This window comes from Dioscorea cayenensis, chromosome 13 (assembly GCF_009730915.1).
Source record: "Dioscorea cayenensis subsp. rotundata cultivar TDr96_F1 chromosome 13, TDr96_F1_v2_PseudoChromosome.rev07_lg8_w22 25.fasta, whole genome shotgun sequence".
NCBI classification, from domain to species: Eukaryota; Viridiplantae; Streptophyta; class Magnoliopsida; order Dioscoreales; family Dioscoreaceae; genus Dioscorea; species Dioscorea cayenensis.
Window position 1 is genome coordinate 4,788,657 of NC_052483.1, and position 22,701 is coordinate 4,811,357.

At 33.6% G+C, this 22,701-nt stretch overlaps 1 protein-coding gene across 1 annotated transcript; it reads left to right on the forward strand.

The window, feature by feature from the left end:
- Window positions 1–15,089: 15,089 nt before the first annotated feature.
- On the forward strand, window positions 15,090–22,178 carry LOC120274622 (disease resistance protein SUMM2-like). The gene is given in 4 exon segments (XM_039281163.1): window positions 15,090–15,182; window positions 16,082–16,258; window positions 16,906–19,671; window positions 22,029–22,178. Coding segments are annotated over 4 exon segments (3,186 nt in total).
- The last annotated feature ends 523 nt before the right edge of the window (window positions 22,179–22,701 follow it).

Genomic DNA, 22,701 nt, shown 5'->3' on the forward strand with positions numbered 1-22,701 from the left:
ATTTATATTGCTTTAAGTTTGGAACCTCATTGCAAGTAGTGCGATGTTTCCAAATCAACAAATGTTGAGGCCTAGCAGTAATAGGGCAATGCTTTCTTGTCGTCTCTGATACACATGCTTTATATTATAGATAATTTTGGGTGGTCCAGAAGCTTTTTGGACACCAATATCTTGGAGAGGGTTCAGCTCAGCAAAACGATTTCTAGAATTGTCAGCATTCTGTAAACTTGGTACTATGCTGAGTTTCTCACCAACCGAATTATTAACATCCAAAGGTGCTACAACAGTGCCTTTCTGCTTTGAAGGGAACTGATTTGGCTGATCAGAAGACAAGCCCTTTGCATTTGTACTTGAACTACTTCCAATTGTCGTAGATGATGTACCGCTACTTGCAACAGAAGGTACCAATATTGGCTTCTCATATCTTGACCTTTTAAAAGAGATATTATTATCTAATGATGAAGCTCCAAATTCATTTTCATATGACTGTTTGGATCCTGATAAGTCTCCCTTTGATTTATTTGTAGTCCAGGAATTGAAGTTTTCTACGAGTCATGTATTACCTGAACTTAAGGGTGCATCTGTTTCGAATAAGACTGCAAGGGTCCGTCTACCATGAGATGAAGTGAGCAGTTAAAGAAGACATTGATTCACTCCAATCGCTTCCGACTGGTAAGAGCCCAAGACCAGATGGGCTTAATGTTGAGTTCTATCGCTTCTATTGGAGTGAGATTGGAGACTCTATGTACTCAGCGGTCAGGTATTTCTTTACTCACTCTGTGTTGCCTAGTACTTGGGGCAGGACATACATTGCCCTAATTCCTAAAATCTCAAATCCCAAGTGGCCAGCAGATTACCGCCCCATATCCTTATGCAATTTTTGCTACAAGGTAATCTCGAAAATTCTTGCTAATCGTTTGAGATTCATCCTCCCTAATTTAATTGGTATTGAACAATGTGGTTTCATTAATGGCCGTACTCCTTTCGATAACATCATTATCCTTCAGGAAGTGGCCCATTCGATTGATAATGATCATTACCCCCCTAGGATGTTTGTTAAATTGGATATATCTAAAGCTTATGACACATTGAGTTGGTCTGCAATTTTTACTACTTTAACTAAAATGGGTTTCCCTAGCAGTTGGGTCAGTTGGATTAAAACTTGTATTAGTACAGTTTCCTATGCTCTGTCGATCAATAAGTCCCCATCTCCTTGGTTTTCTCCTAGCAGGGGTATCAGATAAGGGGATCCTATTCCCCCCTATCTCTACATCTTGGTTGCTCAAAATCTCACCACTATACTTAACTATGCCCTGAGATCTAACAGAATTCCTGGTTTTAACGCTACTCTTAACAGAAACTTCAATCATTTGATGTATGCTGATGATATCATTCTTATAACGGAGGCCTCTAGGAAGTCTGCTAGGAATATTAAAAGATGCCTCTCTTTTTATGGTAACATCACTGGACAAAGGGTTAATAATTCTAAATCTGAAATCATTTTCCCTAACCGATTTAATAAACACCTCTCCAGCAGAATCTCTAAAATCTTAGAGTTTAGAGTTGGTTCTTTTCTTGTCAAGTATTTGGGTATTCTGATTTCTCCTAAGCGTTTGGCACTCTCTTGTTTTTCGTCTATGATTGACAAGATTGAGAAGTCAATAGCCTTTTGGAAGAAATCTAGAATATCCCATGCAGGGAAAACCATTCTTATTGATTCCTCTGTTATGACTGTCCCACTATATTATTTATCTGTTTACCCAGTTCCTAAGTCCATTCTTGATACTATCTCTAAAGCTGCTAGGGCCCTATTTTGGGCTAAGGATAGCAATCGAAAGGGCATCAACTCAGTTGGCTGGGATGAAATTACTCTTAACCGATCTAAGGGGGGTTTATCAATTCGAAACTTGGGTATATCGAAAATCTCTCATATGGCTAAAAATGTTTTTAGAATGCTTAACAAGGATAATGTCTTCTGGACTTCAATTTTGGAGGACAAATATGGTGTTTTTGATGTTTGGAAAGGTTCTATTCCTGGGAAATGTTCATGGTTCTATAGAGGTTTGTACCGCAACGCTTATATTATTAAACCTTTCATTTGGGTCCATTCATTCAATCATGGTATAACTTCTTTTATGAATGACCCTTGGTACTCTGAAATTCCAATTGCTCTTAAACCTACCTATCTAAACATTAATATTGATTATGAAAATTTACAGATTGCAGATCTTCTTGTTGCTATTCATTGGGATATGTCCAGACTTCATGATATTTTTGGTAATCATGTTAATGATAACATACTTGGGCAGATCAAAATAGATTATGAGCATTCTAACCACTGGGTCTGGTACCCGAAGTCCTCAGGCACTAAAATCTCCACTATGATCTATTCTTTCTTTCTTTAGTCAAAGAGATTGTTCAGGTGATAATCGGGAGGGTTGGGGTAAAATATGGCGTCTCAAAGTAGCTCCTAGAGTCAAGCATTTTATGTGGTTGTTGTTTCACAATGCTGTGAAAACTAATGAGTATTTATATCGGTTAAATTTGGGGCCTAATACTCTATGTACTTTCTGCAATCTATTTCCTAAAAATGTGGAACATTTGTTTCTCAATTGTCTTAAGGCTCAACAGGTATGGAACATCACTTGTTCGACTGTTGGTAAGGCTATTAATTTGTCTGATGGGCTGTATTCTGGAAGTTGGTTGGATCATGAACCATCAGGTAATGATAATTTTATACAATCTGTGATAGCTACTACAACTTGGTTTCTTTGGAAAGCCAGGTGCAACAAAATTTTCAAACTTGAAGAGTTAAATTGTTATAATGTAGTGCACAAAGCCATTGGGCATGTCAGGGAGTTCTGTTTCTCTTCCTCGTGTCATTTGAAGAACAATTTCATTATGAGTAATTTTAACATGGCTGATTATCCTATCTTAACTGTTGCATCTATATTCAATGCAGATTTATCCAAAGTTGGCCTTAGTTTTATTCTTACCAATTCAACCTCAAGTATTTTTGTTCAGGAAGCTGTGGTTGCCCGGTTGTATCCTCTCTGGATGCAGCAGCCAAAGCTTTCAGGTTTGCTTCGCAGGTCATGCTAAACTGGAGTCCAAACATCAAGGTCAAGACCATCCTGTTAACCAGCAAAGAGCTTGTTCAAGTCATTCAGAGAGGTTCTGAGTCTGAAGATTGGAGATTTAATTGTCACCTTCAAGATGTGCCTGAGCTACTGGCAGAGATGGGTAATCCTTCAATTCATGCAATCCCTTGGAGCTGGAGTCAAGCTCCCCAGTCTCTAGCTTGCTATGGGCGCTTACTCACCATGAGGTGTCCTTGTTTCACAGTGGTAGGGAGCTTCCCAAATGGTTGATGAAGATTTTTAGATCTAATGGTTTTGTTTAGTTTTGCTTTATTTATTTTGTGTGTAGTTTTTCTTTTTTTGTATTTTGTTGCTTTGTTTTGTTTTTTCCTGGATTGTAATCTAACTCTTTGTATTTTCTTTGTTATTTAATAAAAATAGCTCTCACGAGCTCTTTCCCTCAAAAACATTAGGCATTGAGAATAAGGAAAAAACCACATTTTTGTCATGAAAAATATAATAAGTCTTCATTAATAATGACAAGCTTGATGCTTACGAATACAACCAAAGTTCACCATACAAAACGACTGATTTATAACAACAATTCCTTTATTACTAACATAATTTGATTTTTTATCTCATTGAAGGAACAATGTAATAATACCCCAAAAAAAAAAAGGAAAGGCAAATCATCTCAACACATTACAACTCTTTAGTCAAATAAACTTTTGTAGAGGCAATAGTATAAATCAACCATTCAGATAAAAGAAGCAAAAAAATAATAATAATAATGAAAGGGAAATATATAGCTATACTTATGCACAATTCCTTGTTATGCAACTATATACACAAAGCAAGCAGCATTTAAGACAAGTACTAATAGCAAGTTATGAAAGTTGTCAAATTAAAAAAAAAGGATTATTTGTGAAATCATAAAACATATATAGGTAAATGACAAGATACCAGCGGCTCAATAACTTCTTTTATCAAAAATGAGCTTTCAACAACTTAATTAACCCTAAATGTTATTAGACAAGAACTCACTTTTTTAGCGGATATTGATCCTAAGATAGGCACTACTTACAAAGCATAAACACACACATTCAAGTATCTAATTTTATTATGTTAACAGTGGCATTGTCAAACCTATTGTACTGTGTTCCTTTGACTAACTTGCAAGGAACACCAACATTGTCTACAAGGACTTGCATGGTAACATGATCTTGATTGCATGGATGTTGTGCTAGAATGTGGTGATGATAATGAAAGAAACCTCATTCTAAATAGTAACATGCCTGACCTTGAAGAGCAAAGCTCAATCACGAGATAAATCTAATTTTATGCAACCAATAGGTAATACATTTGTTTGTCGTGACATTCGTAACTCTGTACTATTCTCCAACCATCTTGGTAACATGATACTAGCATTCTGTACAGGGCCACCCATATGGCCAACTATAAGTTCAGATATTCTTTGAACTAAAATCCCAGCCTCACCAGGGCAGTCAAAACATATACACTCTGTTACTTGCTCTAACTCAACCAAGTCATGATCAATAGCATGATTGACAACAATACCTTCAAAACCAATATTTATGTTTTGGAGAGCCACTAATGACGGAATCTTTTCTTCACTTGCAGAAGTTGGCAACACAAGTGCATCATAAAACCCAACCAAAACTATTTCTATAATCAAAAACGTTGTATTCCTGGAAGCAGAAGATAGAAATACACTATTTACAATTAATGGACTAATGAATAACAGATGCACATTATTATCACATTCAAAGGCATAAACAAGATGAGAAAGTGCGAGAAATCAAGCATGAAAAGGCAAAAGTTCACCTTGAAGAAATAAGTGCAATTTGCAAAATTATCGATAGTAATATCATAAACAAATGCATTGATTTTCAAACATTAAACATAAGTACAGTCACAGAATATTAGATTGAAAAAGATTTTTGAGACTGCAAAACATATAGGCAAGCAAGCTGAAAACATGAAATCTTCCACTAATTGTAGAGTCTTTTATTAATCATAGTGGAAAGAAATGGGAGGTAGAAGTAGTCACTAATCAGGCATCCACATTTAAACAAATTGCATGATCCTAATGCCCAGGTCATAAGCGAAGAATATGGATATTGTCGAGTTCCCTCCTATAAAATAGAGCCTTATCGTCATAGAAATATCAGAACTGCAAAGTTAATGAACTTCCTATCATTGTCTTTGGTCTCACCATCTTCTTCACATTCTAGATTTTATAAGGTTATTGGCATCCATGAATAAGAAAAAGATTTGAGAAATAAGGAAGTAAACAGACCCAACAAAGACCAATCATAATAAAAAGTAAAGTTAATTGGCTTATTTTTTTTTTATCACTCTACCAATAGCCAGAGACAACCCTAATTTCTCAAGAAAAAAAAAGTCGCAATTCCTATCCAAAGCCATAATTTCCAAATTTCCTATTGTTCTTCTTAAGCATAAAAAAACCTAAATCGGATACTAAAACAAGAGAAATTCAAGCTCCAAAATGAGCAGGTCAAAAAGAACTCACCCAATACCAACGAAAAAGCACATCGGCAGAAGTATCCTCCTCCTGAATCGGATCCATCCGCTGCTTTCCCAAGCTAAGAAGCTTCGCCGCACTCATAGATCTCTCACCAAGCTCTCTTCCTCCAGTTCGGCTCGTCGCCGCGCTCTCTTTGGCCCTAAAAAAACTCCTCCGCCCAAGCCTAATAAGGGGCCTGCTTGGGAGGGGTTTATTTTAATACAAGATTTTTAAGAGGGTATGTTATAAATGTATAATGGGTGGAGGAGTGTTCAAATTTCCATGGACTAAAATGGCCTTATCTTATTTGTTTTTCGGTCCTTATCTTATTTTATAAAATCATTCTATCGCCAACTATTTAATCCAGTACCAAATCAAGGTCAATTAAGAAAAAATTTCTTTTTTTTTTTAAAAAAAAGGCTGCAACATAGATGTATATTATTAAAAAAATATAAGAACCAAAAAACTATAGAGACACAAAACAAGAACAATCCAAATAAACTCAGCCAAAAAAAGCAAAAAATAGTAACAACAAAAGCGAAGAAACTAAAACATAAATATTGCTCTCTCAAGCCGACCATTCCATGCCAATGGACTTAGTCACTTAAAACAAATATAGCCCATGGCTAAGAGCAATTGGTGGAGTTCAGTAATCAATTGACGAGTTTGCCATGAAAGCATTACCTATCCATCAATAACCTTCTGGAGATCATGGCAACTGATAAATGCCATTCCAATGCACAGGTTTCTCCATGCTAGCATGATGTCAAGCAATGATCAAGGCTTTCACTTCTGCATCTAGCTTGGAGGCAACAGGAACATGGTAACAATTTTTAAGGCAAACATGGGAATCAGGACCTACAACGCAAAAACCTGCACCTCCATTACTAGTCTCCACAACCCAAAATGTAGTAGAGAATATACAAATATATCTAGGCATAGGCTAGTTTCTGAGATAGAAGGTTTTTCCCCAAGTGAGTAGGCAAGGCCGTGCGAAACTTTTATACATGTGTAATGGCCCTCCTAGGAGTCCAAGGGTGGAGGGACAGGGGGCAGCCGCCCCTATCACCAACGGGGTCAATAGCCCCTTCCAGCCCCCTGTCACTTTGCCCGCATCCTCCGCTCAGCCTCCGCTCTTCTCCTCCCCCGTGTTTCTCCACTGTTTTCATCTTTTTTTTGTTCTTTACCCAGTTGCCCTTTATTTTCCATCTGTCTTCGATTTCACAGGGTAGTGAGAGGCGTTGAAACTTTATTTAATTGAGTTAAAAAATAATTAATTAAATTAAATTATTAAAAATATAAAAAAAATAAAATTATGTAGTTTGGATGATGATAAGTGATAACAACGATTTTTTTTATAATATTCATTACATATGGTTGAATTTCTCATCAAAATAGCACAGATTGAGTATGTAGTTCTTCTAAAGCAGAATTTCATTTTCATGGATCTGTCATTTGTTGTATCTAATCATTAAAGAATGATTTAATTAGCCAAATTTCATGTCCGTTCTCCAAATCTTTATTTAACCATTTGTATGGTGTTTTCATGCGCAACACTATCGCTACAGCTTTCCTTAGGATAGATGATTGATAAATTTGTAATACCTTTTCATTGCCTGAGAGCTTTTACAGCATTTTATTTTTTTTTAAGCTCCGAAAGTAAAATCAATTTGGCAAAATAAAAGTCAAACAAATTGGGCCATGCATAATTTTGCATGGAGCTTAATAGATATACCATTGTTAGATGAAAATATTTACAAAAATATAAAATATACATCCATCTAAGGATCTTGGTTTATGTGTAAAAAAATAACCTATCATATCTACATAATTAGCAAAGAGTAATAATGTTTTTAACGAATTAGTTTACTTTTTTTAAATTAATCTCTCTTTATTATATAAATTCTTAAGTTTAAGCCTTTTTATCATAAATGATAAACAGAAAACTCCCTCCCTAAATTCTAAATAGTAAATCACAAACCCCCGCAATTTACTATTTAGGGTAAGGCTTAGGATTTAGGGTTTAGAGTTTAGGGTTTAAGATTTAGGGTTTAGAATTTTAGGGTTTTGTATTTATTATTTATTATCTAGGGTTTAAATTTTTAGATTTTTGAGTATAAGATTTTGTAGTTTTTGGTTTGAAGATTTCATAAATTTAGATATGGTTTTATAATTTTTTGAAAATTTAAATATTTAAGGATTTTTAAATTTTAAATTTAATTTATATTAAAAAAGATAATGACGTGGATAATGACGTGGATGGTAAGTTGGCATCCATGTCATTCGCTAAATTAAATCTTTCAGTAAAAATAACATCACTCGTTAGCAAATAATTAAACTAACATTTTAACAGTAAATTGGCAAATAATACAATTTAAAAAAATGACTTAGCACAAATTCACAATCTAAATTCATTTATGCAACAATTAGTTAACAAATAATCTACAAATAATCAATTTTTTATAGTAATTAATCACAACAAATATCTAATTGTTTTGACAACAATTTTCATAACAAATAATCAAATAAATATTTAAAAAACATCCAATAATTAATTAATAAATATCAAATATTTTTAGACAAAAAAATCACACAAAAATTAAACAAATTAATTCAGATTTGAAAAAAATTGAAAAAAAATACATAATAAAGATAAAATATAAACTCAAAAGTCAGAAGAGATCGAGCAAAGAGAGAAAACTCACAAACTGCAATTATTGTTTTTAGAGATTTTGAGATAGCAATTGAATTTTTTTTATGGTTTTTATTTTTATTTTTATTTATAATTACTATTTTTATATTAATATCCTAACAACTGATAATAATGTATTGATAAGTTCAATAAAAAGTATATCTAAATATAAAATTTTAAAACAAAAATATTTAAAGATCCATATTTAGTTAGCCATATTATTTGTTATTGTAACCCAACATCAATTTTATATAATATAATAATCTTATTATTTTTATTTAATTTATTTTAAATATTATGGGTAGAATTTTCAAAAAAAAAAATATATAACTTTCCAAACAAATTATAATTATTAATATTGTAATAATATATAAGTATATATATATATATATATATTCATGGGCAAGGGGGTGCTTGAGCACACCCTTGCCCCCCTCTAAATCCACCACTAGCGGGAACCCACAAAAATAGTCATAGGTCAGGGAGTTGTTAAAGGCGTCCTTGATGTCGTTCATTGATGAAAGGAATCCATTTATGTGATGTTTGGTTCACGGAGTGGGAACCGAATGGTAATGGAAAAATGAATGCGTTTAGATTGGGATTATCATTACAAAGGAATGTGGATAGACACAAATCTTGATGGTAATACCATCTCATAAGAATGGGAATTGAATTCCAAGTCTTTAGAATTGAATGATGGTCTCCATTATACTTAAATATGAGAGTAATGAAGAGGAATGGAAGGAATGGAAGGGATTTGACATATATACCATCATCCCAATTTTGTAAAAATAATAATAATAATAATAACAATAACAATAATAATAATAATAATAATAATAATAATAATATAAACTATTCAATATAAATATTTAATTATAATCATCAAAATAAAAAAGAATATCTAAATTATTTTTGAAACAATGAGTTTCATTATTTCCTTATTTTAAAAAACATTACATTAAATATTTATTTATAATACCTAATTGTACTAATTAAAATTAAAAATAATTGTAGTGAGTTATTTAATTAATATTCAGTAATTATTTAAGCAAATAAGATATACAAAATATTTTAAAAATTAAAAAATTGTCATAAATAATATTTTAATATTATTTATTTACACTAAGGGCAAAATAGTAACGTTATCACATTTTTCCTTTTCCTTTTTCTCACTCCCAATGAATTTTATTTCAACCAAACAATTTTCTTTCCCATTTATTTCATTCTCATTCCCATTCAACAATCCAAACGTACAAGTAAGAAAATGATTACAAATAAAAACAGTGTTTGATTAAAAGTTGTGTCATTGGAGGTGAAAAGAAGTAAATAAAAGAAATGTGACAAATTTACCTTAATGCGCTTAATACTAGATAAATAATTTTCATATATAAAATAATGAGTAATGTTCCATGATAATTTTATTATTTACAAAATATTTTAAATATCATTATTCAAAATAATTATTATGAATAAATATTTAAATTGAATATCTCTTTTATCATTATTAGCTTTAATTATTTTAGTTAATTATTTAAATTAGGTCTAATTGCCATACAAGCCCCTATAATTGTGTACTTTCTACCTTTTTAGTCCTTCTAATATTTTTAGATACAATTAAGTCCTCATATTTGGTCGAGTTGGGTCGTTCTAGTCAACGGTAATATTTTTAGGTACAATTAAGTCCTTCCAATTTACACTTGCCCATCTACACCACGGACTAGAATGACCCAACTCGACTAAATATGATGACTTAATTGTGCCTAAAAATATTGCAAGGACTAAAAGGGCAGAAAGTACAAAATTACAGGGACCTGTATAGCAATTAAACCTTTAAATTAATGATTTTTATTTAATTAACTATCTCTAATGGGTAAAAATGTCATTTCACTTTAATTATAATAATTAAATGTGTAAATTAATTATTTTATTTAATTAAATATGCATTAAGGGCAAAAATGTCATTTTGTTTCTATTATTATAATTAAATATTTATATTAAATAATTCATATTAATTATTATTTTTTAATTATTCTAACTAAATATTTAAATTAGCCAATTTATGTTAATTATTATAATTAGTTATTAAATTAATAATTTTTATTTAATTAAATCTTAACCATGGTAAAAATATCATTTTGCCATAAATAGCCCATTCTCCCCAATTTTGGGGTAATACAATTTCTTAACTGTAAATAATTAGATTTTCCACAGTAATCATTTCCATTATAATAGCTGTGTACTCAAACATGAAATTTTTTTACTATACATAATGAATCCCAATTTAACAGTAGTTATTCCTTACATTCAAACGGCCACTTGATCATGGAAAACACTAATAATTTCTTATACTATCACTATTCTTCCAAAGATGTTTAGACATTCATAATCAACTCTAGTTTCCACCGGAGAACCATTAAGTTAATTAGGAAAATATCAAGTTGCTACAAATTAAAAAAAAAACTGTTTCTAGTCTCCAATTAATGTTGTAACTGAAAGTTGTAACAGTGTCAGTATAGTCTGTGTCCCAGTTAGTGTTGTAACTGAAAGTTGTAACAGGAGTCAGTCTGGGTGCGAAAGCAGTTGTGTCAAATTATGCCAAAGGGGGAGATTGTTAGTGCAACCGCACTATTTAATTGGCATGATTTGACACCAAGGCAAGATGATGTGGCAACCATGGTGACAAGGCATAATTGATGACATGGATAGCATGGTGACATGGCAAGGAAACTTGGCTTGCAAGGCAAAACATCTTGAAGATCTTGGTGGAGCTATTTTTAGTATATTTATAACTTGGAGGAAAATATCTTGAATATCTTGGTGGAGTTATTACAACTTGAAGACAAGATCGTATCAAGACCATATTTAGGTGATTTGATTGAAGACTAAATAAGGTGGAGCTTAATTGAAGAAATATCTATTCATGGTATGAATGAAGGTTAATTGAAGATATGATTTGAAGAATCATTGATGAAGAATGATTGAAGTCTACTAAGGGCAAGATTTGAGGACCAAACTTGGGTGAATTGAAGATCAAGTTTGGAGAATCTTTGAAGACCAAACTTGGAAGGTTGAAGACTAAGTTTGGCAAGTTCCATGAAGACGCAGAAGGACGTGCACCCCTTGAGAGGGACTGTGTGATGAGGAACTAAGGAGGTAGGCTAGTTTCCGGCAATCGGGATCGGGAGATTTGGCTGCATCGACTCGGACTAAGCATGACAGGGAGGTTGATGGGTCTTGAGGTCGTCTGTAATGTAACCAGAACTCAGTCAAGTCACCAGTCAGGGCCATGTTGCAACGTATGTTACAACAGGAGTTGCAACAGCTAATTTCGGAAGGTTTTTAAATTAGTATCTGCGGAGATTCTAAAAGAGGTATGTGCTATATTTGGGACGTTGAGGCGTCTATATAACCTACCTTGCTCGTAGATTGTAAGCGCGACAGGAGCTAGAGAGAGTGGGTGCACAAGACAATCTATAGAGGGTAGTGATCTTTGTTTGTGAGTGTTGAGTGACAAGTGTTTGTAATCATGTATTTTCATCTCTTTTAGTGGATTGTTTTTCTCCGGGCTTGGTCCCCCAGACGTAGTCGAGTGGACGCCGAACTGGGTTACCAACGTCGTGTGTCTTTTTCTTTGTTAGTTTGTGTGAGATTTCTATGAGTGCTTAAGTGTTTCCTAAAACCCACAAACCACACCAGTGGAATTAACAGTTTTGCAACAGATTGATTTCAGTAACCTCTTCACAAATAGTTTCTTCAGGTGCTGCAATTGATGTTGTAACAGGACTTGCAAAAGCACTGAAATTTCTGAAAACTTTGACATTCTTTAGCACAGCTGGTAAAGAAGTATGATTGTTGATTATATCTTCTGCTTTGTCTTCTTTCTGGATTTTTCTGAAATGTCTGCACAATTCCTTGGTCAAAAGGGCAATTTCTTCTTCTTCTTTGTATTCAGTCTGTTGTAACTCTTTTGGGATTGTTGCTTCAGCTTTCAGAGATATATCTTCTTCTTTTCTACTTGGATTCAGATTCATCTCATAGGCTTGTAGAGATCCCATCAACTCATCAAGTCTCATAGTTGTGATATCTTTTGCTTCTTCTATTGCAGCAACTTTAGCATCGAATCTCCTTGGAAGCGATCTAAAAGTCTTCCGGACTAGCTTCTTATCCGAGTACTCTTTACCGAGCTGGTAGGCTTGATTTGCTATGTCCATCAATTTGGCATTGAACACGGCTATCGTCTCATCTTCTACCATCCTGAGATTCTCGAACATGGTTGTCAACATTTGGAGTTTAGATTCTCTTACCAAGTTGGTGCCTTCATGAATGGTTTGAAGAATCCCACAAGCTTTCTTGGCACAATCACAGGTTGCAACATACTTGAACTGGTTCTCATCTACTCCTCCGAAAATAGCATTGAGTGCTTTCCCATTGGTATTTGCTTTGAGCATATCTCCGGAACTCCAGTTACTCTTCATCTTCACAGTCTCGTTTATGTTTTCATCAACTTCGATTGGGGGAGACCATCATTCTTCCACGGCTGTCCATGCAGTCTCATCAAGAGATTTAATGAAAACCTTCATGCGTGCCTTCCAGTATGGATAATTTGATCCATCGAGTAACGGTGGTCTTGTGACGGAAGCTCCCTCTTTTCTGGCCATCAATGGAACTTGTTAGGACCTTGCCGACTTTGAAACCAAAGTGAAAACAGCGACCAAGGCTCTGATACCACTTGTTAGTTCCGCCGATATGGTTTGTGGTTTAAAGAATACTCAAAACACTCAAAGAACATTCACACAAACCAAGCAAGAAGGCGACACACAAGATTGATAACCCAGTTCGGCGTCCACTCGCCTACTCTGGAGGGCCAAACCCGGAGATAAACAATCCACTAAAAGAGGTGAAAATACATGAGTACAAACACTTGTCACTCACATTCTTAACAAAAAAGATCACTACCCTCTCTAGATTGTCTAGTGCTCACACACTCTCCTCCACGAGTCACACTTACAATCTACGAGGAAGGTAGCTTATATAGACGTCTCAACGTCCCAAATATAGCATATACCTCTTTTAGAATCTCCACGGCTACTAATTTAAAAACCTTCCGAAATTAGCTATTGCAACTCCTGTTGTAACATAAGTTACAACATGGCCCTGACTGCTGACTTGACTGAGTTCTGGATACGTTGCGGACAACCTCAAGACCCATCAACCTCCCGGTCATGCTTAGTCTGAGTCGATGAAGCCAAATCTCCCAATCCCGACTGCCGCCAGTTCCTCATCAGTTCCTCATCACGCAGTCCCCTCCCTCGCAAGGGGCGAACGTCCTTGTGCGTCTTCATGGAACTTGCCAAACTTAGTCTTCAACCTTCCAAGTTTGGTTTTCAAAGATTCTCCAAACTTGATCTTCAATTCACCCAAGTTTGGTTGTCAAATCTTCCCAAGAATAGATCTTCAATCAATCAGCTCAATCATGCCAACAATAGGCATGTCTTCAAATCTTCAATCATATCTTCAATTAGTCTTCATTCATACCATTGATAGATATTTTTTCAATTAAGCTCCATCCATATTTAGTCCTCAATCACATCTCTTAAATATGGTCTTGATATGATCTTGTCTTCAAGTTGTAACATGTTACCAAAAATAACTCCACCAATATCTTCAATATATTTGGCTCCAAATTATAGACAAACTAAAAATAGCTCCCTCAATATCTTCAAGATAGTTTGCATTGCAACCCAAGACTCCATGCCTATTATGTTTTTTTAATGGTATATGTTGAATGGTATATGTTTTTTTAAGGTAGATTCTTTTAGAAGATGTCTCACGACTCTATTATTATTATAGAGATGTTGAAACATGACCAATCAATGATCATGTTGTATTACACCATGACTATTTACTTGAACGTTTATTTAGATGAGACGGTGATCAATTATTTGGTAATAAATGTATAATATGACCAATGTATGTCTTAATAATGCATATTGTCTAGTATTGATTCAAACGTCATTGATTATGAAATTTTAAAAATAAATGAAATAAAATTTTGTTTATATCTGCTCCTCAAAAGGCATAAAATTAAAATTTACAAAATATTCTGTTACTATAAATTATATTTAATTAAGAAAAATTCAAAAGGGATATATAATGCTACATGTCTTTCTGCTGATCAAAACAAGAATCCATGGAAAATGAAAGCTAACTATTCCAATTTGATTTGTTGTGAATGATTGACTAACTTAATGAAATAAAAATCACCAATTTGATACCAATCTTCTAATTATCTATTAGTATTTAAAAAGAATATATATGTTTCTTTAAATGTTGAAACAACATTAAAGTATCCACTGATCAATAATAATATATGTCAGTAAAATTAGTTCATTTTGCATCTTTGCTAATAACTCAATTTTATAGGAAAAATTTTTATCCATAGAAAAGAACACTCAAGCCGCCAATGTTGACATTTAAGAAGTAAATATGTATCCTTTGCTGTTGATATTATATTATATGATACATATAGATGATGCATAATAATAATAATCAATATTATAAGTATATTAAATATAGCCGGAGTAGTTTTGTTTCTTAAATATTAAATGGTCTGCGCTACCCCATCTTTTTCATTAACTCATAGCACCATCTTGTGTTTAATTAGAGCCTCTGCAAAGAAAACCCAGCAACATGTTTGATCAAATGAAACTATGTGTTTTGCTCTAAAGAGAAACTTGATAGATTAGAAAGGGCCGTGAAAGATCTCATGGCCAAGAAGCATGGTATTGAAAGAGAGCTTAATCTCCCTCAAAACAGAGGAAAACAACCCACTGATAAACTTCAGTATTACGTTCGTAAGGTAAAGCTATGAATAATTAAAAATGCACAAGACATATATATATGAATAATTAAAAATGTTCATTTGCACATCCAACTTGTTCTATGTCCTTATCAAAAGAAGAATCCATATAAAATGGAAGCTAACCTCTCTGATTTAATTTGTTACGAATGATTGACTAATTTTAAGAAATAAACATTTATCAATTTGAGGACTATCCTTTCTTCCAAAAAGTCAAACTTCCAATTTATTAGCAATTAAAAAGGAAATTTATATCTTAAAATGTTAAAATAACATTAATTATCCACTAATCAATAATGATAGTATATGTTAGTATCATTATTTTTGTTTTTTTTTTCCGCACAAATAGGTGGCAAGTGCTCCATATTTAAAGTATTGGTAAAAAAACAGATATGTACGGAGGTGCCCCAATTAGGGTGGCTTATAAATGTTCTAGAAAAATCCTCTATCATGCAATACTAGAGGGGTTAAACTACTGTTCCTTCCACATAGAACTCACACCGGTACCCAATGAACAGAACTAATAAAAAATATTTGATCCAAGTATGCAGTATGTGAACAGTCAAGGAATAGTACGGCAGAGGAAAGATTTGAACCTTTGCCCTCCTTTTTACACTCTTACGTCATACCATTGGACTACCCAATAATTGATCGATTAGCTAATTTTTTTCATTAAATCAATTTTATAGAAAAATATTTTATCCATAGAGATGATGAACAATAATAATCAATATTATATGTATATTAAATATAGCCAGAGGATGGTTTGCACAACTCCATCTCCTTCATTTTCTCTAGGCATTGTCTTGTGCTTGGTTTGAGTCTTTTTCCAAAAAGTACTCAGCAACATGTTGGATCTGGTGAAGCTATGTCTTGCACCTTGCTGTTCTTGCTTCCAGAGTCCTGTTGTACGTGAGGACATGAGCTATGTGTTTTGCACCAAAGAAAAGCTTGATAGATTAGAAAGCGCCATGAAAGATCTCATGGTCAAGAAGCATGGTATTGATAGAGTGCTTAATCTCCGTAAAAACAGAGGACAACAACCCACTGATGAACTTCAACACTGGCTTCGTAAGGTAAAGCTAAATTCCATCCACAAGTTTCCTTTTTTATTTAATTTTATATTCTTTGTTTAAATGAGCTTTTTAATACTTATATTTGGTCATTTTATTCAAATTTTGTTTCTATAATTTTGAAATATTAGGTATGATGATTATATAATACCAGGTTGATTTATTTTGAGATGCCAACAACAAGCACCACATACAGTTTTTATTAAATAAATTTTTTTTAAAATATTATATATTACATTGATGTGGGCCAATATTTGACTAATCCACTCCCATGGAAATTAAAAAAAATAAAAATAATGAACTTTAAATTGGCTAGTTTTTAAAATTTGCCACATAAAGAATAATCTAAAAAAAATAATCAACATATATAAAACCTTCTCTATGGGAGAAAATGAACATTTTATTATATAAAGGTCTTATTAAATTATTTTGGAAACACAAGAAAAAAAAAATTTAGATAATATAGTCAAACATATGAAAATAACAATTACAATATAGTCTAACATTTTTTTTTTGGCTGCTAAATCATGATGATTTTTTTCTCATAATTATCTGATAGATTTTTATGCCTTGGTTTGTGTTTTCAATTTGGTATAATAAGCAATGTCAATGTGTATAGGTTTCAAAACATCTGAATTGATTTTAAACAGGTTGGAGAAAAAGATGAGAAGGTAACACAATTGTTGGATGAATATAGCAAAAGTTGTTGTGTTCCAGGCCCTTGTTGTCTGAATTGTATTTCAAGGTATAGCATTAGCAGAAGTGCAATCAATTTATTAGATGAAATAACTCAGTTGAAAGGAGAACAATCAAAAGTCTCATTCATAGAGCAATCGCCTCCTAAACCAGTCCCTGAATCATCTAAAATAGTGGGGGAAAAAATCGTCTCCAACCTTAATGTTGCTTGCAGTTACCTGACAAAGGAAACAAACGATATAATTGGCATATGGGGCATGGGGGGTGTGGGCAAGACCACACTTTTGAAAAAAATCAACCAAGAATTGTTAGATAATGCAAACATGGGATTTGATCATGTGCTATTTATTGAAGCTTCACAATATACTCAGTTGGAAGAACTTCAGAAAGAGATTGCTACAAAATTGCATTTGTCCTCTGATGCTTGTCAACAAGACATCTTCAATGCCCTAAAAACTAAGAATATTGTATTGCTCTTGGATAATATATGGGAGCCAGTAAACCTTGTTCGTCTTGGAATTATCAATCCTTATATGGGCGATAATGGTTCTAGCAAAGCATACAAATATAAAGTGATGTTCACTACTCGATCAGAAGATGTGTGTGCCCGGATGGAGGCAAGCAAAAGAATTAAAGTGGAATGCATGGAACCAGATGAAGCATGGGCTCTTTTCAAGCACAATGTTAATCTACCAGTTATTGAGTCAGATGAAAATTTCAAGAAAGTAGCAAGGCAAGTGATGAACAGGTGTGGTGGTTTGCCACTTGCTCTGCAAGTGGTCGGTAAGGCCATGTCTAACAGAAATACTGTCCAAGAGTGGCAAGATATTTTGAGCTCACTAAAGAATTCAGGTATTGAAGTAGTTCAAGGCGGGCAGGAATCATTACTTCATATTTTGAAATTCAGTTATGATAATCTACCTAGAAATATTCAGGAGTGTTTCTTGTGTGCTTCCATTTTTCGATGGCAATCAAAAGATGATGTATTAGAATGTTGGATGGGTTTAGGCCTGATCGGTGATTTTGTCAATTTACAACAAGCTTATGGCAAAGCAAGACATATCTTTAAGAATCTAGAGGAATCATGTTTATTGCAGTATTCTTCTGATGATGATTATGTGAGGTTACATGATGTAATTTATGAGATGGCAGTGTGGATAGCATCAGACTGTGGGATGAACATGAATAAATGGATAGTGAAAGAATATGGTAGGTTCCCAGATGAAATAGCATCAATCAATGCAGAGAATTGGAGATTCGCGAACCGAGTGATTATAAGTGGAAAGATGGAGCTTTTGCCAATTTTGTCTCATCAATGTTCTGATTTGTTGTGTTTAATGATTACAAATAATCATAATTTGGAAAATATTCCTGAAGGATTTTTCAGACAGATGCCAAATTTGACATATTTGGATCTTTCAGGCACTCCTATCGAAGAGCTTCCAAAGGGCATCTAATGTTTGGTTAATTTGCAATACCTAAATATTTCTTCCACATGGATCTCATCACTTCCAAAGGAGTTGAAATATTTGAAAAAATTGCAATATCTATTATGCAGAGATACAAGGCTGAGCAAGGTAGAGGATTGTCTCATGTCAAGATTACAGAATTTGAGGGTCATTGACATATATACGTATGGGTGGGTAGAACCGGAAGAGATAAAGCTATTGAAGAAACACAACAACATCAAAGCAATAGGAATGCGTGTAGTATCAGAAGAGGTTCTCCAACAACTCTCATGTTTGCCAACTACTCGCCTTTATCTAGCCGATGTGGATAACTTGATCTCTCTTTCATTTGATACTTTAAGCTGCAAAGATAATGAATTCTTGCAGGAACTAAATATTAAATCATGCCCACATCTTGAGCAGATTTTGATGAATGGAAGTGGGAGTCATCTCAATAAGGTCAAAATATTTGATGTCAGAAAACTGCAGAACATTACTTGGGAGTCATCTGAATTCTTGCAAGAACTACAAATTGCTTCATGCCCACAACTTGAGCAGATTGTGATTAATGGAAGTGGGAGTCATCTCAATAAGCTCGAAATCCATGATGTCGGAAAACTGCAGATCATTACTTACAAGTCATCTCAATCGCCTCCAGAATTTTTTCATGTATTGAAGGAGTTATATATATTAGAATGTAATTTGGATAATTTAGCTTGGGTCCTGCATCTCCCATGTCTATCTTATTTAAATATAAAAGATTGTGCAAAGATAGAAACATTGTTTTACATTGAGGAGAGAGAAATCCAACAAGAAGTTTCAGAACACCGCCCAATATTCCCTGCATTGAAATCACTAGTTATCACTAACCTACCAAAATTAGTAAGCATAAGCAATTTTGTATTGGATTTCCCTCGACTTACAATGCTTCAGGTATCTTCTTGTGAAAGGATAGAAACCTTGTTTTACATCAAGGAGAGAGAAATTCAACCACAAGAAGTCTCAAAACGCCTTAGATTCCCTGCATTGGATATTCTAATGATAGATAATCTGCCAAAATTAGTGAGCATAAGCATTTTTGAATTGGATTTCCCTCGGCTTAATTTTCTGACAATGGGTCGATGTCTTAATATGAAAAAGTTACCATTCAAGAGTGGCATTAACAACAACAATCAAAGAATGCCATACATTTTATGTGAGAGAGAATGGTGGGAAAGCTTAGAGTGGGATGATGCCACCATCACATCTCACTTTCAGACATATTTCCACCAGGTAAGTTTCATGCTTTTCTTTTAGTATTTTCAACTTCTTCGCATGTACTGTGGATTCATGAATGTTAAAACAAGTTATTAATATAATTTTCTATTCATTAATCAATCACTATAACATAACAATTTTTTAAAAAAAAATTATAGAATTCTTTTTTACTATTCATGTTAAGTTCTTTTAATATATATATATATATATAAAAGAGCTTTAAAATTCATTATATATGTATTATTAACTCGATAAGATCTCACTTTGGAAGGGGCATTTATAAATAGGGCATATGTATGCCTCTTTCCCTACCTTATTATCATGTTTGAATGTTAGTTAATATATAGTTTATCAATATTATAACACCAATAATAATTGGATTATTATTAAATGCATGGACATTGTTTGAAGTATGCTAGTAACATTAACTTATTAATTAAGAATGATTAATTTGCTGAATATTCTTAGCTTTGCAGAATGAGAGTTATGAAGACTCGGATTAGTTCAAGCCAAGTAAAATGCCATTTTTTTCATTTGCTCACGTTAGAGATCATCTCATGCTCAAACCATGTAAGATCATTTGGAGAAGATGTTATTCTCTTTTTGTTTTCAAATTCAATGTGCAACTTATAACATTGTGAAATCATCCCATCCCTTGAATAGGTCTATAATTTCCTAGGGTTTCCATCTCCAAAAGCTTCTAAGAACTACAACTTCTCTTTGCGATTAATCAGTGATCTACCAAATTTGCTGTGCAATTATGCTCTAGATTGCTCTTGTGTTGTTTCTGAGTTTTCTTCCCAAATTTGAATGCTTTGATTGGTTTCTTATATATGCTGGTGTGAAGACGTTATTATTTGGTTTCCATATTTGAGGTATGTTTACCATTATTATCTTATGCATTTTCTTAGTTAAGGTTGGCTTTAAAGTTGATCGATTGAAGACATTAATCGTTGGGTTGTATCTTTCATTCAAACTATATTTTCAAGTAAGTTGTGCTTTATTAGCATGTTAGATTTATTTTGAAGCATATATATATATATATCTGTAAAATATTTTGTTTATTTGTTATTTTCACTTACATATTGCTAAGGATTAATTGTGGACTTTGTCTAACTCTGAAGCCTTAGTTTTGTTAATGTGCAGAATGGTCTAAAATGAGGGGCTTTTAGACCTAACTTTGTATTTGGTGCTACCATTGTGATTTTTTTTTACTATTGTATTTTTTCTCTCTTCTTGTCATGGCAGGTTAAAGAGCAAAACAAAGGCAAAAGCAGGTGTTAATTGGTAAATGTATTGTTGCAGTTGGTAAAGCTATTTATGAAAAAAGAGGCTTTGGCACTCCAAAAGAGAGATTTCATTGAGATCAAGATGCGTGGGGATTCTTTATGTATTTGGTAGTGATAGCAATAATCTACTCATCAAGCCAAGGCAAACTTGTTCAAAGTTCAAAAGTTTAATATCAGAATACTGAAGAAGCATTGGGTCTTTTGTTGCGACAGTTTATGATAAGGTAATGTTTCCATCACAATTTTGTGTTGTTTTGTCTATACAAAGTTGAATTATTTTGTTTAGATATTCATGACACATTTCTAATAAGGGTGTTATGATATATTATTTATTTATTTTTCCTACATTATTTATTTTCTTTTTTGCATGTGTGGGCAAATGTGTTGTAAGCTTGCTAGTGGGAATGAAGTGCATGGAGCTTCCTTGAGGATAGCAAGTATTCAACAACTTGAGGATAAAGAACCAGATCATCAATCAAAGCTTTGATTAATCAAACAACCTAATGATTAATCAAAACTTTGATTTCGCAATGCTACTAGAGAGCATTAACAAATTCTCAAGTTGAATTCAGATTAGGGAACAAGATAGGATGAGTTTGGCAAGGTATAACTTTGATTGAGTGAACAATCCGATATGGAGAAATTTGGACAGCTAAAAGACTATGTTGTACTCATCAATATTTATTAGAGTAATGCTATATCAGTAATGCTATACTTGCTAAGAGATCGTCCTAATTCTTCACACAAATGATGTGGCAGCCATCAATATCTCTCTTAGTCAGCAATTTAAGGATTAAAAAAAACAAAATACGAAGCCCTAACTTCTCCTCTTCCCGGCAGCCGCCCGCCGTCACTGCCGCTAAAGCTCTCCTCTTCCCATGGTCTTCGCTCGTCCACCCCGCACCTTGTCATCCACCCCTCATCTTCTAGCTTTTTGCAGTGTTGTAGCTTGATCGAATCTCAAATGATGGAAGTCTTGACGTTCTAGGGTTTTTGGTGAGCTTAATCGTCAACTCTAATGGCTGATCTGAAGTTCCTTGGTCGTTTCTGAGGTTTTGGACAACTACAGCTGTGTCACTCTAGTATGTCGGCGTCATCGTCATCTTCCTTTCAGTTTTATCCTCAAGGAAACTCTGGCTCGATGAGTTTGCTGATATGCTCCGAAGCTTCATGGAGTTCCTCACTGGGTTTTCTGAGCACCTCCCTTTCACGATTGACCGTCAGACAATCTGACTTTTTGGTTTATTTAGTGGAATTTATTTTTATAGTGTCTGATGCATGAGATGTCAGGAATTTGGTATGATAATTTCTCACTACTTTAGATTTATAGGTGTGATTATATTCCGTTCTAGCCAGTGTGTTAAAATAATTATGTATGAATCAGAGAGTTCCTCTATAATAACTTCAGATTTTGATACTGTTATTGTAAGCATGTATTCAAGATATGATGGTGTAGGCACACATTTACAAGAAGATTTACTGTTTTGTATATGTCTATTGTATCAAAGACTCCATTCTATTATGATTCTTTGCTCTTGTTGCTTCAATTATCTTTGTTAGGAAGTGCTTTTGAGAGAACCCACAGAACATGAAAGAAGATGACGCAGGCAACTAGGCCTCCTGCCTTTCGGTTCTAATAAATATATATATATTGACTCTTCCTTCTAACAGGAAATCGATAAAAACTAAATAAACTCCCCATCATCTCTTCTCACCATCGTCTTCTGCATTGACTTAGAGGATCGAGTAACGTTAA